This window comes from Glandiceps talaboti, chromosome 6, assembly GCF_964340395.1.
Source record: "Glandiceps talaboti chromosome 6, keGlaTala1.1, whole genome shotgun sequence".
NCBI lineage: Eukaryota > Metazoa > Hemichordata > Enteropneusta > Spengelidae > Glandiceps > Glandiceps talaboti.
In genome coordinates this window covers 10,871,815-10,892,080 of record NC_135554.1, presented here as the reverse complement: position 1 = coordinate 10,892,080, position 20,266 = coordinate 10,871,815, and the positions used below count along the sequence as shown (strand labels likewise).

At 34.3% G+C, this 20,266-nt stretch overlaps 1 protein-coding gene across 2 annotated transcripts; it reads right to left on the bottom strand.

Annotated features, from left to right (window-relative positions):
* Positions 1-1,468: 1,468 nt before the first annotated feature.
* On the bottom strand, positions 1,469-18,834 carry LOC144436323 (dynein axonemal intermediate chain 3-like). Of its 2 annotated transcripts, none has more exons than XM_078125079.1 (22): positions 18,748-18,834; positions 17,976-18,255; positions 17,692-17,751; positions 16,990-17,177; positions 15,933-16,037; positions 14,866-15,009; positions 13,944-14,143; positions 13,295-13,411; positions 12,386-12,497; positions 11,720-11,923; positions 11,219-11,398; positions 8,643-8,765; positions 8,009-8,082; positions 6,969-7,098; positions 6,561-6,648; positions 5,553-5,683; positions 5,206-5,269; positions 4,509-4,639; positions 3,543-3,747; positions 3,264-3,355; positions 2,837-2,959; positions 1,469-2,200 (listed from the first exon to the last, which is right to left on the bottom strand). In XM_078125079.1, exons 2-22 carry the CDS (start codon positions 18,229-18,231, stop codon positions 2,060-2,062), a joined length of 2,868 nt encoding a protein of 955 aa, XP_077981205.1. In that variant the 5' UTR covers positions 18,232-18,255; positions 18,748-18,834; the 3' UTR covers positions 1,469-2,059. The 2 variants fall into 2 exon arrangements, with proteins under 2 accessions (XP_077981205.1, XP_077981206.1); XM_078125080.1 differs by having other exon boundaries at positions 18,752-18,784.
* Between the last annotated feature and the right edge of the window lie 1,432 nt (positions 18,835-20,266).

Here is a 20,266-nt window from a genome sequence, read left to right as displayed (position 1 = left end):
ATCTTGACATATTGTCTGTTGTTTGGTTGAGGGCGCTGTTTTGCCTGGCTTGGTCTCGCTGCATGAGCTCTAATTCTTAATTAAAACATAATGTATTTTTAATTTTATACACACATTACACATTATATCTTAGTCTGGGAAAGTAGTGCACAATTTTTTTATGTGACTTCCACTTTCAGTTTACGGATGCATAAAATCATGCCAATAATTAGACCATAGATTGAATGTAAAATTATATTATTTGAAATGAACAGGCGTCTGTTGCTCTAGACTTTCAAACATATGCTACTCAGGAGATTGAATTGCCTGGGATTACTTACACTAAGTGTCCCATTCTTGGCAGTGCATTTTTATATACCATGATGGATTCCTCCTAACCAAACACAGAAATCACATGAAATGGGCAGAGATAGCCATAAAGTGAGAGCCCCAGTGACAAGAGTGTAGGTAACCTAGACTGATTATAACCCAAGTGTCATTTTTATAAGTCTCAGCTATCTATCAATATGAACTACTCTACATGACAGGTGACAAACAAACAATAGTTACAATCAGATACTTGGCAGCCGGGTAATACTTTTGTCTGTAAGATATGTCATGTTGTTCAGCCCTATCAGACTTATAAACCAAGTGAGTGGTAGTTAATAGCATGGCATGAATGTCGCATTGTATCTTTATCTGTAGCCAAAAAAGAGAAAGAATTGCTTCTACTCATCATTTAAATACCCTCATGTCGATTTTTGTGTGTGTTTGTCCAGTCCATGCAGTCTTCAGATCCGTGGGGAACCACAAAAGTAACCCTCCCTACTTCAGTGAAGACAACTGCAGAGCCATTCATGAACAAGCACATGACATCTGCCCCCCCCCCCTCCCCCAACATACACACTTGCTCTAAAGTATTAAATAAAAAGAACAGTAACTGCCATAAATAGTAGACTGAGTGACAGGTTTGTTGAGAAAAAAATAAAAATAAAAATAAATAAAAATCGCATCGTCACACCATTTTAGACAAACTGTCATGACCAGAAACAATTCTCTTCTTTTTTTTTTTTTACAAACTAGTAGTATTTTTAATGGTTCAATGTCAAACAAGTAATAGCCACACACACACACACACACACACACATACACACACACACACACACACATACACACACATACGCATACACACACACACATACACACACACACACACACACATACACACACACACATACACACAAACACATACAGACACACATACACACACACACACACACAAATCAAAGTTTCTGTATAATATTAATATTTATTATATTTCAATAATACACAATGACATTGAAACGAGATGTCAAAATATAATAATTTTTGTATATACAGATTTATTCTGAAAAAAAACTAATACATTGTCCACTAACATATAAGGTGGTACTTAAAAAATTCATTTTTTTTTGCATTTTTCATCAAGAATTTGTTTTGTTGTTTCTTTTTGTCTTTTTTTTGTGTGAACATTTTTTTTTGTTATTAGTTTTTACATATTCCAATCCCAATGGACTTGCTAGGCAGAAACCAGCATAACAAAACAAAACACATACAAACTGAGTTTCAGTTCAAATCAAAAATTATTTCATCAGTGCAAACTTTACAACTTTCTGAAGTAAATATACAAAAAAAGTCGTCTCAGGAAATAGTTAAGTAAAAGTGACAAATGTCACATTTTGGATGGACTGTATATGAAAATTGTTCAGACACCACTACTTAGACTTTGTGATGTTAATTAGTGGTTGTAATTATCTATAAGCAGTACAAAGTTAGGATGAAATTGTACTTAATTAATTACACTAAATTTTACAGGAAATGAACACCAGTTGTATATTTCATCAACTGATTGGTTTTCATATGAAATGTACATACGTCAGACTCAATCTGACATTAATTAAGTATTTACATACAACCTTCTCAGTGAATAAAATCTTGCACTTTGAATATCTCGTACCTTTGATGTTAATTTGGGGTAACTTTCAAGACAGTTCTGTAGATATTTTGTTATTCACATGTGTTGAGTTAGTTCAGATATCTGTTACACTTCAGGCAATGGTTCATCAGGTACTTCTAATACTCCTAGTTCTTCTAAGTATTTCTTGGCCATCTCTTCATAATCATCATAGGCCATTTTCAGTTTCATGTTGACCTCTGCTTCATCTGGCTCTGGTGGTTTACCCTGTATTGGGGGAGTCAGAAATATCACAGTCAATATATTAGAAATTCATTTGCTATTAACATTTTCGCTAAAGACTTATTTTCACTTATTTCGTTGGACAGCAAATATAAGCAGTAGCTAAAATAATATGCCTCCTTGCAGCCGGCTTAGAAAATTGTCTGGGAACTGGTTGGACATTGTGAACAAAATTTTCTAGTAGAAATATCCAGGTTTACATTAATTGAATGAGAGAATGCAAGTAATACCTTGGGCGGTCGCCCTTGATTGCAACTGTCAGGTGCAAAGTGACCTTTGGTCACTTGTCATAACGGAAGAAAGCCTGAGGTCTAGCAACTAGATTACATATTACCAATCCATGTGCAGTAATGCAAATAATGTAGTATAACATTGTAATGTAGTATAAAAGAATTTTCATGCATGCTATTCTTTAAACAAAAGAACATGATAGTGAATGCATAGATGGCGCTATATACTAGAAAAACAAGGACAATGTTATTCCTTATTGGAGTTCGGCTCAGTGCGTCACCGGACTTTGCATAAGTGTACTATTTTTTAAACAAAAGAATAGTCAATGCATGTGATAGAGGGCGCTATATACTGGAAAACACTGGACTTCGTATAATGATTTCAACTTACAGCTTGTTTGATTGCTTCATCTGCATCCCTCTTTCTCTTCTCTGTCGTTCTAATTTCTTTCCTTTCTTGCACAAAGTCGATACGTTTGACTTCTCGGTCAAAGTAATTAGACACACTGGTGACCTGAGATAAAGAAACAAGTACAGTACTATATGAACAGAGGAATCCATACACTGGTCAGAATAGTGAAAACATCAAACGTATCATGATCATAGTGGAAGCTGATCATAGTGAAAACCAAGTGTTTTCCACTGGAACACACTGGAATCAAGACATCCACAATACAACTGTAAGTGAACACATACTTGATAAACCAAATACAGCATTACAGGTTGATATTGAATCTTTACAAAAAAAGCTGGCTGGAAAAACCACATTAGGTCAATAAGATAATGGTCAAAACACACCCTGTAAATAATGATATTACCTCATTTGATGATGCATGTCTCAGATTCCATGGTACTTCTAGTATATGAAGTGTACCGATACTGTCAGCTATGGCCAGTAAATGTTGTTTACCTGAAATACACAGATATTATAACATTACTTGAGAAAGTTTTCTTTTACATGATCCAAAGTTAACTTACGACAGAAACATACCGCGTCATCAACAGTAGCTATTTTAATAATGACAAACTAGTTCTTTCTGGTTTGATAAAGTCCAACTTACTCGATACAGCCCATGATTTGATAAAGTCCAACTTACTTGATACAGCCCATGGGAATATAGATGTAATAGAGGCAGCAGTCACATTCTGTGTAAGTGATGGTTCATGTGTTCTATCCAGTATATCCCACACATCAACATTACCATCTGTCTTAGCAATGTAAAACACTCCTGGACGGGATGGACTCCAGTGACCAGCTGTTAATTTCTTCTGAGAAGCTGCTGATATTAGTAATGGTCCACTCTGTCAAATAGACACAATATCAATTTATTGTTGTTACTTTTAAGATCAAATTTTCATGTATCATGATAAAGTAAAATATAACTACATTTCTAAAATATTATGCAAAGTAAGTGACCTGATATGACAAATATACCATATTTGATCATTAGGTAACTGCCCACAAATAAACACTAACATGTCATTGGACAGAATTGTGTGATTGATTAACAGACATAATGTTAATGGCGATGTGGGTGGTTTCGGTTGAATTTGAAATTTCATCTCATGACCCCATTCCCCTAAGCATAGAAGATGGAAAGTACTGAAGTCCATACACTTAGATTCCAATGCTAAAAGCTTAGATGTTATTCCCCAATATTTTTCTTCATTCAGCCAAGGAAAATATGAGTGACCTATAAAGAATCCTTTGTCACTACAAGTTGCTAGATGAGTAGTGACAACCCTTAGGTCACGAGTATTTTCCAGCTGAATGAAGAAAAATATTGGGGAATAACATAATTATACCAGCGCCAGTGACATCAAAGGAAAATTTGGGGAAAGTAATAGCAATTTTAAATGTTTTGATTAATATTTCCAACACAGCAGAACCAGTGACGTAGACACGTGTTGTCATGACATAGATACATGTTGTCATGACGTAGAACAACCAGAGTATATATTCCATATTTTTTGTTCAATTTGGCTCATACAAGGTACAATATCTAAATATCCACTGACTGTAATACAAACTGATAGACTATCTGATATTTCTGGATACATACCTCAATGCCTTCCTTCCAAATACTGAAATTCCATCCTCCAACACACAGAATAATGTCTTTAAAGAACGGAGATCTTTGCAGTGTGTTGATTGCACTGTCATGTAACAGTTTACTCCATTCTGGTCTTTGAGCTATCAAGGCAAAAAATCAACAAATTTGTAAGTTACAAGTCACAATAAAAAAGGACAATAACACATTGACGCCAAAACATACTAGTTGACATCATGAAAAAATCTGTTCTCTTTGAGACACATGTTAACAGCCCATTTAGTATACCCTGATGAAATTGACGAGACATCAGTGAAACTTTGGGATTTGCTTCCAAGGAATGTTTTGCCTGTGAGCTGAAATGTTCAATTCATACTGTGAACCTAGAGTCCATGAAACATTCATTTTCATGTGAAAATCTAAAGTGAAACCTTTAAGTTAAACTGTTTGCTGTGTTTTGTCCTTGTGATATTAGTTTTTAAGTTGTTCAACAAAATAAAGCACTATTTGCATGCATGCACATAGTCAACTTTGACTGCAATTTTAGTGTAAAGCAGTAATCATTATAGTTAGAATAGATTGGCCATGGTAAGAATACAAGAAGAGTATACAGTATCCAGTAATTAAGTGTGAACATGTAAAAAAAAAAAAAAAACCATGACAGTGTGTGTAGTTTATCACACATACATTACACCAATGTCATACTTACGTGCTAGTCTGCCAGAGTCGGGATCTTTGTCATACTTCCAATCACAGTACACCATCTCACCATCCTGTATAACATGTACACAACAAATCTTGTATAAGTGGATTGCATAGTAGACATTTTCTGAACATTGGTTTTATATGTACAGTAAATGACATCATTGGATCGTTTATACACATATCAATACCAGGTTTGAGATTTGTTGATTACAAAATGATGGTTAAATAAGCTTCAGTACGTACAATACTTTGAGTACCTTTTAAAATGCAGATAAAAATTATACCCCAATATATAAATTCAGCTTGTGCCCCTTAATACTAGTATAAGTCAAATTTAGATGATAACCTTACCTCAGTTCCTACATAGAACATTGTAGATACATTGTCTAGTTGTCTCTTATCTTTAGCTGAACCTGTTCTAAGAGATGTTGTCAATTGGGAACTGCTTAGTGCATCGGTTTTGTCATTCTTACCCTTCTCCACTGTAAAACAAAGGAAAAACATTATATTATATTATATCATACATGTAATAAATGACAGGCTTACAGGTTGGGGTTTGAATCTTTAGGTTTGCATATTAGTGTTATCATATCAGTGAAGCCATACAGGTTACATAGGACTATTTGTTGTTGTTAAGAACTAACTTTTTCTGCAGTCTGCCACACAACTGTTTTTCAGTCCAGAGCCTAATTTACTGCTAATCCAAACTGGGTTCATAAGAATGTTATATTAAAGCATTGATATTCTATAATTATCAGACAACACAGATATTGTTTGATGACAAAATACTAAGAGGTGAAATTCTAAAACTAATCAGTATATTACATAGTTGTCAAGTTCATTTCAAATATTTCCTAACCTTGTTGTGGCATTTCACAGTTAGAAGCTGTTTACAATTTAGTGACTGTACAAGTGTATAAATGTTGAAATATTTTTTCAGTGTGACTAAAAGTAACAAAAATGGTATTTGACTGGTTTTGCACCATGACTGGGTTTCAACAATAAACATTATTTTTTCTGCCTTGGAACTTATTTTTAGGCCAAAAAAAAGAAAAAAAGAATTGTTTCTGGTCAGCGTGCATCACTTAAATACCCTCACATTGGTCTTTTTTTCATGTTTGTCCAGCCCATATAGTCTACATATCTGGTGGAAAACACAAAAATAACCCTCCCTACTTCCGTGAAGACAACTGCACAGCCAATCTTTGTGTCATCGCCTCACTTTAGACAAACTATCCTGACAAGAAACAATTCACAGTTATAAACACTGCACATATACACACATGCACACACACACACAACACAACACAACACAACACACACACACACACACACACACAAATAGAAATTCTGACTTACCAATACTTCTATCTCCTTGTCTTTCTTTGATAGAAATCCTTGTAGGTCCATATTCACCACTTCCACCATCAAGACGAGCTAAGGGAAGCTGTAAAAAAAATAACATAATATTCTTCAAATATATACTACATTGCCAAGAAACAACCATGACGTGAGGGAAAATTAGTTCATTTTAAGAAACTGTCAGTTTTACCCTCTCTAGGTCATGACAAAAACAGGTGAGCTTTTCAAATAGAAAGTTCTTTTTCACGTTCTGAACCCACAGTGGTCATACAAACTGCAATCAGTTACAGAAAGACTACGATAAACTAGATTAAAGATTTGATATGAGGGCAGACTTCACATATCAAATGCAATACGCAATAAGTTTATTTAAACATTTATAGTAAATTTCTGATTTCAACTTACCCTTAGTAGCGGTTTCCATGACAAATCTAAATGTTTAAATGTTGTAGGTATTTGGAATGGATTATTAGGTACTCCACTAATGATAGGAGTATGTCCTTTAGGTGGTTTGGTATCCCATAGCAACACAGACCTAAAACACATAACATGACCATCAAGTATTATTTACAATTCTACGCAAATATGAAATATAGACTTCTAATTCTGTGTTGGTAAAAAAAAAATGCAAGCATACTCATTTATTAGAAAAGAACTAACTGTCATAGATTTTTCATGTACTAGGCAAATTACCTTCAAATAATCAGTAGTAGAGAACAGTATTTTTTTTTCACAATTTCTGGTCAAATATTAAAAGTTCAGTATTTCTTATCATGTTACAACACTGATTATCACATAAATATGTGCAAATCTTCACCTGTGTGACGTCAAACAGGGCATTATATATAACTATCACATAAAAATAATATGATGAAACATTTGTAAATATTTTAGAAAACTCTCAGACAAATTTTGAAAGTTTCACTTTTTGTTATTGTTACATCATTTATGTTAGTCTGGATGCCAGCATGGTTTCTAACTAAACCACATCTGGTCAAAGTCCCTCAATCAGCACAAAACGTTGTTCATCCAATCAGTGAACCCCAACTGATACAGTGATGTAAACAGTGTATAGGTAACATCTTAAAGCTGACAATTATACCATATTTGGACATTACATAAATCCCCCAATAAACACTAACTTTATGATGGACTGTGTTAATGGTTAGAATTTTGTGATTGATTAACAAAGACATGATGTTAATGACTGTGTAGGTGGTTGTGGATGAATTTTAAATTGCATCTCAGGACTTCTAGAGTAATGACTTTGACTATACTGTGAGTGGAGGGAGGTATAAATGGTAACAATACTGTATAGGATTTAGACTACATTTACGTTTGAATTCTAGAATGGATATCTTTGACAATTACTTCTTCCTACACGGGGTTGTCAAATTGGCAGGTGTGCTGAGTAACTGATAAAAGTTCAATAATTACAAACTTACCCATCGGTAGCGGAGGTCAGAATTTGTGTACAAGTCTTAGTTTTGTTCTCGTATACAACACCCACACGGTTTATCTGCAAGAATTGAAATAACGACAGGAAAAATTTATAGATTTGAGTACACAATAATGAAATCATGAATTGTTTTATAAATCTGTACTGAAACTGGGAATTTGCATAAAATCCATTGACTTGTGGAATGTGTATATTGATCAGTGATAACAATAGTTTCTTTCACACACACAAATACGAAACAGTGAATAGGTTTTTAAAGACAGCTCTGAAACGAATTTGTTTTAAAAATTCATTTATCTTCTTTTTTTATTTAAACAGTATTCATAAATACCGGTATGTATACATCATCAGCAACAGAACTGTAGCTTTTGTGACTTTGAAAACATAAGACTGATAAAAGCTGGGCTGTAGCTAATTACAAAATATGAAAAGCAGGCAGTAATATCTAGAAATGAGACTCATAAATCTGCCCAATGGTGGAAATATACTGGCTGAAAGAAAGAAATTAAAAAAAAAATTCCTGGAAAGGTAGCCAGCAAAACATTGCAGAGTAGCCGGTTGATTTTTCCGCCTGCCGGCTGCTATCTACTGTACTTCCATGTATAAATGATTGACTTTACCTCAATATGGTCTGGTAACCACTGTAAATCTGTTATAGCTGTTTTATGACAGTGTTCAATACCAGCTACTGCACAGTAACGGATTATAGGAGTTTCTTGGGAATTCTCATCCTCAAATCCAGGCTGAAAATATAAACAATGTGATTAGTATGCGAGAACGAATGTTCATGGATTCTGGAGTCATAGTTACTAAAGAAAATATCTACTCACAGAATCAAAATATTTCTTAGAAGCAAGTCAAACATTTTCACCGACATCTCATCATCGTCATAAGGGATGTACTATGGGCTATAATTGTATTCACTACAGTAAGCCCAGTTTCAACCGCGATGCCTACATCAAGATCACAGCTGTTTCTCTCATGCTCATTTCATGGAAGAGACATGTGACAACATCCAATTGTAAATACATCCCTGGTGATGCTGACGAGATGTTGGTGAAAATTTGGGATTTGAGAAATTTTTTGACATTGTGAATACAAATTTTCGATTAATATATAAATTATTAGTATGATGTTACAAAAATTTGAATAAGATCTTGTCACCTAGCATTTGGTTAGATGTAACACAACTAATGACGCAATAAAAATTATAGATCCTGTCTCCGGATCCTGATGGTTAGATGTATTCACAACTGAAGAACAATTGTTAGTGTTTGGTAAACATCACTATTATACAAATACTGTATTAGTATTCAATGATTTGAAACAAACACATGAACTAGATGCTCTCAACAAAACTCAACTCAAAACACTGTGTGACTAGCTATTAGTACCCTGAGCATTACCAAGATGACAAAATGATTTACATAAAATAAGAAAGGTATCTACTTTGAATTTGGATTGTGCAAAAAAAAACATTGATTGTCATACCAGATCTGACTTACTAGAATTCTGAAATGAGACTATCTTTGCAAAATAATGCAAGTGTTGTTTAATATATTTTGACATGTTTGAACTTTATCAATCAAATTCTACCTACAAACCAGCCAATCAAAACAATGAAGTATAATACACAGCATCAGAATACAATGCTGAATATGTTCTATTAACGTTGCTAACACTACAATAAGAAAACAACTAACCACTCTTCTAATTTCAATTCATAAATCAATGTTAGATGTTGAAAAAAAACAAAACAACAACTCTGGTTAAATTCTAAATGACGACAAATCAACAAACTGTCTCCTGTCTAACATAAACATATCTAATTCAACAAATACCTATTTATATAGGTTGATATACTAAGTAGTAACAAATGTCACAGCTGAATATAAATGAATAGTAAGTACACAATTCTCATGGGTAAGGGGGAGGGGGAGGGGGGGGGGAGTGTTTCTTTAAAACTTCAACTTGGTTCAACTATAGAAAAGATATCCAAAGTCACTGTTCTTTTTTTTAACATATTGTAAATATTTTGCTTTCCTTGTACTATTGCAGACAACACTCAATTCTACCAAATACATAACCATTATAAATATATATATATATATATATATATATATATATAACTATATACTTTATATACATATATAGTTATAGCTATATATATGAATATATATGTATACAGTTATATAATTACATAGTAACGGCTTTTCCTGGCATTCAGCTGTGACACTCTGAAACTTGAATTTTTCTATAAAACCTAGTAAACAGTATTCTAGAACACTTCAAAACCAAACCAAACGCAAACATGATGATGTGAGTTGGGACACAGTATATGTTACCTGTACATTTTTGTCTTGGGTGGGCTTCCATGAAAAGAGCAAGCAATGGCAAGTGATTATTAATGAATGGCAAAGCATGAAATCATTGCATGATATGTAGAAATAAGCGATTCGTTCTTAGTGATTACTTGATTGAAGGTGAAAGACAGCCATGATGCGTGAAGAGCCATAGAAATGAAGTGAAGATGTAATAGGGTAAAGATGTTCATGTGCAAGAAGGACACCAAAATGTACATTTTACATCATGAGATGCACATATATATAATAACACGTTATGTCATGATGGTAATAATCAAACAAAAAACAAATAAAACTAGCCAAAAAAAAAAAAAAAAAAATCTTTGGGCAGTTTAAACTTTCTGCAAAAATATATGTTTGAAGTTCATACAATGCATACAGTTACATAAGCTGATCTTTCTTTGTTGTACTGAAGTGAAGTGTTTTTCTAGCATGACACCTAATCTTGAATGTACAAAATTAAAGTATAGATGATGGGATACTTAAAATCATACTCATTATCAAATTAACAGACATCTTATTTTTTTTATAATACCCTCAATAATAGTATCAATTTGTCATCACCTATTCTTTGTATGCAATGCATGAGATATTATTACTTCAAATCTTTCAATCCTTTCCCCTTTAAAAAAAAATCATCCCTGATGCTACATGTCTTTCATACTGTGTGGACACAGACTTGTTGAGACTGCCACTTATAAAATATGGATTGTTCAAATATAAATTCAAACTCTGTCTTCACTTTTTAGTAATCTAAAACATAGTGTAAACTTTAAAACAAAAGCATCACGCCCTTGCTTGAGTGAGGGCGCTATATACAAACAACTACATACCAGACTCATCATTGTGTTCTTCTTGGTCTGTTTACCTCTGGGAGTATTTTTCAACCTGTCAGCCCACCTGGTAATATCCCAGAGTACAACCTGTCCATTTATACAGCCTCCGGCTACTATGTTTGGATCCACTGGGTTAAATTTAAAACACATTATGTCATCTGGTGCTTCCAATAGTAACTGTATTGTGAAAAGAAGAAACACAGATTTATCACCAGGAGGTGAAGTGAGAGAGGTGTTTCTAGTCTAGTCCTATACCTGTCGACATTTTCTATGAACACTTTCCTCGCCACGTATAGTCAAAAAGACAGATATTAGTAATGTAGCTAAACCTCCTGCTGGGGAAAAGCTGAGCACTGCATGTCGGTTGTAATCTATCACACACACACAGACAGTACCTGTGACAGGGAATTGTAATTGGTTACTTCAGTACGACAGTTGCTCATTAATCTTCAATTAAACACACACATCAAAAATGCAAATTAGATGCTAATGTCCTACCTGTGGATGTATTGGGTCTGTAAAACTCCAGACTAAAATAAGCGATGGCGTCATCAGTACTTTGGAGGCGTTGTCTACTCTTTCATCAAATGCCAATCTCTCAGCGCAAGCTACAGCAATAACACCCTTGATAGCAGGATGCCAATCTACTGTGGTGATAGTTTTATCTTTACTAAATTGTAAGTCAGTAAATGACTGGTACTCCTGCCAAAGTGAGATGACAAAACAAGGTTAGATCTATCTGAAATTTTCTTAATGATAATAAAGCAAAAATCACATTGAAATCTTATTTTCATACAGTGAAATTTAGTTTTTACGTGGAGATAGTCGCAAGACAACTTCGACTTCTCTGAAGTATAATGTTCACTATCCTAGTATTAAACTATGATCCTTGATAGCTTTTCCTCAAAATTCTACAAATTCTTTCATCAAATTGGTATTGCGATATAACAACATGAAAAGACATAGTTACACAGCAACATTTCTACTCACAAGAATCATCCCTAGCGATGCTAACGAGACACCAGCAAAAAAATGGGGCCTTGCTTGCAAAGAAATTTTATGACTAGATGCGAGTCGTTTGTAAAGTTCTATGAATCCGAAGTCCATGACCATTCATTCTTGCAGCATGAAAATAATTTAGAAGAGTATTGACGAATCACATACCTTGAGATGGTTATCAGATTTACAACCAAATGTACTGTCTTCTTCAGCCAAGGCTTTCCAGTCATCAAAGAATACATCCATTATTTCATTCTGTTGAAGGGCTAGTTCAAATCTACATGAGAAATGACAAATTTAATGTGCATGGCTTGTTTGGTGAGAAAGTGGTTTTATTCTGTTGAAGGGCTAGTTAAAATCTATATCAAATTTAAGAGAAACAACAAATTTAACGTGCATGGCTTGTTTAGGGAGAAAGTTGTTATATTCCATAGAAGAGAAGTTTGAATTTGTGTTGGATTCAATAGATACAACAAATTTAATCTGCATGGCTTGTTTGGGGAGAAAGTGGTTTTATTCTGTTGAAGAGCTAGCTCAAATCTACACAGAATTCAAGAGAAATGACAAATTTAATGTGCATGGCTTGTTTGGTGAGAAAGTTGTTTTATTCTGTTGAAGAGCTAGTTAAAATCTATATCAAATTTAAGAGAAACAACAAATTTAACGTGCATGGCTTGTTTAGGGAGAAAGTTGTTATATTCCATAGAAGAGAAGTTTGAATTTGTGTTGGATTCAATAGATACAACAAATTTAATCTGCATGGCTTGTTCACATAGTTGTTTGGAAATAAGCGACTTTATAAACTGTTCACATTTCTTAGAGAACAATTCTGTGTGTCATTAACAGATATTTGTGGAAGACATGCATTTTATAATATAAAGGAAATTTTTAATTCTTCAATTAAATATAGAAAGCCTCTACAAAAAATGCTGTGAAAAACGTTAAAAGTGAATGTTTAATTTTCAGTTTAAAATACATGTACATTTTTTGAAGATGGTAAATTAAATGATTCATTCCAAGATGCAAAACTGTAATTATATGAGGTTGATATATGATTGCAAATAAATAGTATACCTTGGTGCAACAGCAGTTATAAATACTTCCAGTGATTTGGAAGTAGACAACTCTTCCTTCTCTTGTTCAGTAAACTCACGTGGTACATACTGTGTGCTGGCATTTCTGGGATGTTTCCTGTTTAAAATGGAGAAAAAAATATGAAATCAAATAACATTTTGAAATCATGGCCTTCTAGTACTGTTATGTATTGCTTTTGATGTAATTTTAGCTTGAAACCTGGTTCCATGGTGTCTGGTCCGACAGCCTACTTATCTACATTTGGTACTACCATTTCAGAAAACTTCCAATTTTCAATGAATTTAAATGAAAATTACAATCTATCGTACAGGCAACATTTTACATAGGTTGCCTCAGTTGTTGTTCTAGGGGATAGCTAGAAGCAGTTTTACTGTCTGTATACACTGTGTGGGAGTATAATTGATAACAGTGTCTTGTTTATGTTGGACAGAAAGCTATTTTCAACAGGCTGTACTGACAACAAGTATTAATTGTATCTACCCAAACTAGTGAAGTGGGTGTCTTAACAATATTCAATGAATAAAGCAGATATACTGTTCTTGTGTGTTGAATTTCACTCTCGCCCTGAATGTCGTCAAAAATCTATTGCAGTATCAGAGTTATGAACAGATAGATGTCACATTCTTACCATTCAGTCTGGGATCCACTTTCAACCAATTCTGGTATGGCTTGAGTTCCACAATCTTTCTCTAATTTCTTGATGCTGAAACTCTTGTCTTCGTAATGTACACATTCAATGTAACCATCCTTAGCATCACCAGAATTACGGTCACCAAAATTGATAGGTGCACCAAACTCACGACGAACACGACTGATGCTAAATGTTGCCTGTATTAAAAGGCAAATGAAAATACATATCAATCAATGATGGATTGTTCTGATACAGAGCAAACTATGATGATACAGGATATAACTAAATGTACCATGCATTACATATGGCATAGTATGTGTATCGGAGGGACTGTGCTTCTTGCTTTAACAGAAGTCTGATCCAAGAGCTCTGGTCTGGCACCAATCTATGTTACCACACCATGTCACTAGAGGGCGCTGTTTATTAAAATGGCCTGAGCAAATCAGGAACTTTTGAATGACACTGATCACGCAGAGTACCATTAAATCTACCAAGGTAAGATTGATCAATCTGTATTCACCAGAGGAATGAATGAAGATTGCTTCAAAATTTATGTATCAATTTGCTATAGTTAAATTTGATTTCGAGATATTATCTGAAAACTAGCACATAGCCGTATTTCACTGATACTCAACATACTTACTCACTGGACGGCTGTATTTTAAGTATGACAAATGTCATGGTACATTCCTTTGTGCTATGTGTAGTATGTGGAAAATATATAATGTATGCAGATTTGTCATGATGATGAAACTGCTGTCCAAATAAGTGTGTACCTACATTCTTGAAAAGTAATACTAGTTGTTGATGTGTGAAACTAGTCAATGATTTCGAGTCGTTTTTGTACTCATTTACTGCGACACAATCAGAGGCATAAACATTACAACACTATGTATGATTTTCAGTTCTTTATCCTTACCCGTTCCCTGTTTTCAACAACTTTTTCCTCCTCCACTTCAAATTCACTGCCTAGAGAGATCCATTCCTTAGGTTCAGGTGGAATATATCTATAGATGACCTCTTCTTCAGGTTCCGCTTCCCCCTCACCTTCTTCTTCTGGAGGCTGTAACAAATAACAGACATTTGGTGTCATGTATATCTATGTCATGTATAACTATTTCTGGATAATTAAATATTTGCATATATACAAATGTATTGAAGTAAACCATGGCAGCATGAACGTATCAAAATACAACCCTATAACCCCACAATGGATGATGGGGCACAAAAAAGTTACTTTCCCTTGCCTAATAACGAGAATTGAAATCACACTTGTATTTTTCACTGTAAATCAATGTACACAGTTGTACATATGTAATCACTACATATAATAATCCCAGTATGTGGAATGAGTGCAATGTCATTTAGGACAAATAAGGGGAAACGTGAGTCTGAGATGACGTTGCATGAATAGTGGATATTATTACAGGAATATTTCCAGGATCTCTGGTGTACAATTGTCCAGTGTTACCTTCCCAGGACCCTGCCAAATTTTATTACTAAGACTGTTTTTGCACATTTTTTGCACAATAACTTCACTGATAGTATAGAAATACATTATAAATGTAAGTACCAAATTCTCATTTGCAACTGGCTGGCATGATGTTTGCTACATCTCACACTATGTTTTTGTTACAAACCATGCAAACAAACTACAGGCACTGATAGTGCACTACTGTGACACATACATGAAATGTTACATTTTATCTCACTAAAAACACAAATAAACTGTTTCGTGTTTGGGTCTTCCTTGTTTCTTCTTCCAGTGATGTTGATTTGTGTTCACAGTGAGATAAATTGTATGCTTACATGTTATCTTTGTCTGTCTTTTGTTTATGTAATTTACAAAAAAAAAAACTTGTGACAGATGTAAAAAACATTGTAAGAGACATAAAAAAATCCATTGTGCCTCCTGAATGAAACTCTATAGTAACTCTAGCTTGGTAAGACTACATGTAAATTTAAGTACAATAAAAATCTACTTACATGTAAAATTCTCTCTTTAGCTTCTTCAGTATTAGCCATATAGAAATTCTGACCATACCTGAAATCAGCGTCATAAATCAGAAGAAGTTCCTCTCCTGGGTAGTCCTGAAATATTCATACCAAAACAAAGACATACAGAGAGTACAAGATATTTAATAAAGAGATAAATCAAAAATTGAATAGGAATACTGATAACAACCTAAATTATAACATTTTAATCTGGCTTGTTCCTGGAGTGTAAAAAATACAGTGGTTGACAATGCTCCACAGGTTCTGCTAACCAGGAAATCTGTAAGGTACCCTCACACATCGATGGGGCACCCTCACACATCAGTCAACCCCTCCTGAAGAGGTCGGGTGAGGGCGGAACAGCATGACGCATCTGACAGTCTACTAACAAGGGTGCCAAAATTTCAATTGTGGATTTAAAATGATGAAAACCTTGTTTTCTTGTAAGTCACCATACTGTAAGAGATACATGTAGGGGAACACCTACTCCTGACAGTACACTAGATCAACATTTAACTACCAGTGTACTGTACCAGTACTTCAGTCTTCTTATTTCTTATATACACATTCATCAGGTCAGTAAAACATAGTAATAATACGTTCTTGTACCATGACCAGTATGCCCTCTAAGCCAATTTGACACACCACTGACACACAATTTCTAGTGATGCACCAAAATCTGATGTTCCCCTATCTCTTACTATATACAAGTGGTGACTTACAAGAAATGCCAGTTTTTATCACTTTGACCCTGAACAACGCAATTTGGCTATCATTAGAGGGCAGACTGACCATGACCAAGGGTTCTCATTAGTATGAGTAACATTTCATCTGTTCTGGTTGACAGACTTTGTCAAACTGTCTGTTTGCTGGTTTTACCACTAGGTGACGTATAGCGTTCTTATTTCTCGACTAGATCTCCTACATTTTGTTTTCATAGTATCTGAGCCTTATCTATGAATATGAAAACAAATTATATATGCTTCAGTATAATCTGCATTCCTTTATAACATTAAAAAAAAATGATTGACTTCAATAAATTTCTTACCAAGATCATTTGTTTGAGAGGATGGAAATCTGAAATTGCTGCCCTCATCTTCATATCTTGTATGACATCTTCTTTAGGGACCAGTTTGTTGGGTTCCTCTGTAGTCACATCTTCATCAACTCTGATGTTGAAAATTTCTTGAGTTTTACTTGACAAGAATATTGCTGTTATATCCTCTGGAGGTGGTCCTGTAATTTATATTAATAATAAACAACTGAATGAGTATTTGAATTCTAGCTATCTTTTATTCACCTTCTAATTTATCATATATCATGGGTGATGTGGTTGAATAATATTGTCAAGAGAATGTAATGTTTCATAAGTTGGTAAAATCTACCCGAGTTCTCGAAGCTTAAGGTGTGTCATTGGGGTTCTTACATCCAAAACCTTAACAAAGACGCTGACATGCATTCAACATACAACTTCAACTTTCCCTAATCACTGTAAACCCTTGAACATGGTATCTGCATGTTAAATGCATTTGGCAATACATATACACAGTGAACAATCCTGTCTGCATGCTAACACATGCTACAAACTTCAATCACTCACAAATATTTTGAGCTTGTGCAAATATTTACAGTCTACAGTCTAGTAAATATTTATGAATACCATATATAACAAAACAAAAATTTCATTGTTGTCTCGGTAATTTATTTTTCAATGTCAATGTCAAAGTATTGCAATTTTGTATAAACTTACCTTCATTCTCACCATCATGAGCAGATGTCTCCCTTTGTTCACTATCTTTCTTTTGTTTACCTGTAATCAATCACAGCAGAATTTCAGTACTCTGTAAATATCTTATTGGTTTTCGAAATAAATCATGCAAATAAAAAATAAATAAATAAAAATAAAATACATAAATAAATAACTGTACGATAATGGAAAAACTACAGACATGAACATATTTATCACTGTATCAATGCAAATTCATGTTTATTTCCAAATTGTATGATATCACTTTATATTAAAACTACTCTCACCTTTAGGACTACCTTTCCTAGCCTTGGGACTACCAGGTTTAGAACTCCTTCTCTGTCCTGGTGGACTTTTAGGGGTTTTCCTTCCACTTCCAGCCCTGCTTCCTTTTCCCGGTGAAGGACTTCTTGCCTTGCTGGAAGCTCCACTCTTGGGTCGACTTGGCGGACTTTTGGGACTGCTCCTCCCTTTATCTGGTGTTCCACTACCTTCCTTATCAGGTTCTTGGGGTTGTTCTGGTTGTTTTTCCTCGTCAGCCATCTTTATACTCGTTGTATTACTGGTCTGTAAATACACAACAATTTAAGGTACATCGCAATAATTCTGCCGGAATAACATACGTTAGCATTTTTGAGGGTACACTTTACTATTTCAGATTGCATTACATCTTATAACTGCAACGAGAACCGTTTTCCGAGCTGTAATAACATGTCATGCAATGCGATCAAGGGATCGATTTTCCTAGGGTTGTCACATCGATTAAATATATTTCACAGATTGAAACTACCAAATAGCAAATGTGTGAATGAAACAGAGGTCCAGTCAACCCTGAAACGACACGTCAAATATAACAAGGGAACATAAATAATGGTGAAACGATCGGATCACTGACGTACGAATGTCTATCTTGCATGTCCATAATGTTGTGATGAAGGTATGTATCGCCTATCGGTCTCTACGTACTCCTTGGCGAGATTCGATAATTCAAATATTTTCATGCAGTAAAACAATATCAGGGTGAAAACAGAAGGTCGTTAAACACAAAATAATTCTTACCTACTCAAATTATTTCGCCAGATCCTATAATATTTCGTCAAAATTTAAAAACAGTTTACAAAGTATCCGCCATATTGGATCCCGTTGCCATAGAGAGGCGCGCAGAAGTATCCCTAGCTTTGTGTAAAAGTGCAAACGTTGAGGGATACCGCTAGAGGGCGTACATCGACAAGCTGAAGAATAGGTGATATTCATTATGATATTTGCGTATTTGTTTTTTTATTTATCAAGACTTGGCTGTAGGTATCGAGTGAATTGTAACAATAAAACATTTGTGAAGTAAAAGGAGTATTGAAATGGTACGACTCTCATACTAAAACAAACTATACTGCATTCAGCTTGTCCAGTATAGTGCATAGAGAGTAAGAGTACAAGTGGATGACCAACTGCAACGTCATGAATCAAATTAGTCTCTTGCGAAATATAGGCTTCTGGTACAATTGAGTGTGCAGGTGTGTAAATGAGGAGAAAGCAAAAAAGAAAACACACACACACACCATTTTACCTAATTTGAAAAATTCTCCATAATTTTGTATAACATATTTGTATATTGCCAACTCTTTCTACCTGGGTTTATAATCCAAAAATTATCAACACCCTGATGTCGCTGTTGTGCTAAACAAACCAAACATTATAATACTGAAATAAAATGAAATAAAAAAAAAACAAAGAAAAAAATAGCACAAATTGTGTTGTAGCACAACTGTAATCATTTTGATTTGAACAATATTTGTGATATTCAAAAACAAAGTTTACCACATAACATGGACAATTCAATTTCATATTTGTTACCCATGCAATATGTACCATTATTTGACTGTTGCTATGGGCATGGTTTTGTTGTTGTTTAATGTTCATTCACTTGCCTGTCCTACAAAGTCGTTATCTTTGCAAATTGTAAACACATAATTTATACACATCGCACCTGTTTTATTCGATCTTCATGGGCTACCCTTTGAGCAGAGAATCAAGTTCAAAATTGTCCTTTGCACATTCAAATTGTTGAATGCCCAGACTCCATGCAGACGCTGATTGAAATTGACACTCTGAAGCACACACTTCGTTCTTCTGATAAACTGATTTTAAAGAGGCAAGATACAACTGGCACTACAAAAAAATTATGGTTTCTGTGCATTTTCAAATACGGCTCAATTCCAATATTGAATCAGCTTCCTTTAACATTTGCTTAGATAGTACAATTGAATCTCTTACCATAACCTTAAAACTCATCTTTTTCAGCAATGTTACCGAGTGTGATTTTCGTGCAACAAAACAGTGTAATTTTATCATTTTATGGACATAATTTCACATTACTGTTGTCATTTTAGCATTGTTTACTTTGTTTTAAAAAAAAAAGGAATTCAGTGTTATTTGTTGTCATTTTATCTATTTTTTTTTCCTTTTGAGTATTGTAAAGAGAAATGAGATACAGTGTAATGTGCTTCTTTAAAGAAATGAAATTATTATTACTGTACAGGCATTTGAATGTTGCTGTGGGTGTGGTCTTGTTGCTAGGAAT

Bases quoted from the DNA above. Each gene is read 5' to 3' on its own strand.
- LOC144436323 (XM_078125079.1), bottom strand. From the start codon at position 18,231: ATGGCTGACGAGGAAAAACAACCAGAACAACCCCAAGAACCTGATAAG. The intron at 11,399-11,719 runs GTAGGACATTAG...TTCACAATACAG, and splicing joins CAGACCCAATACATCCACAG to TTACTATTGGAAGCACCAGA. The intron at 3,748-4,508 runs GTATGTATCCAG...TCTATTTGACAG, and splicing joins TTTGGAAGGAAGGCATTGAG to AGTGGACCATTACTAATATC.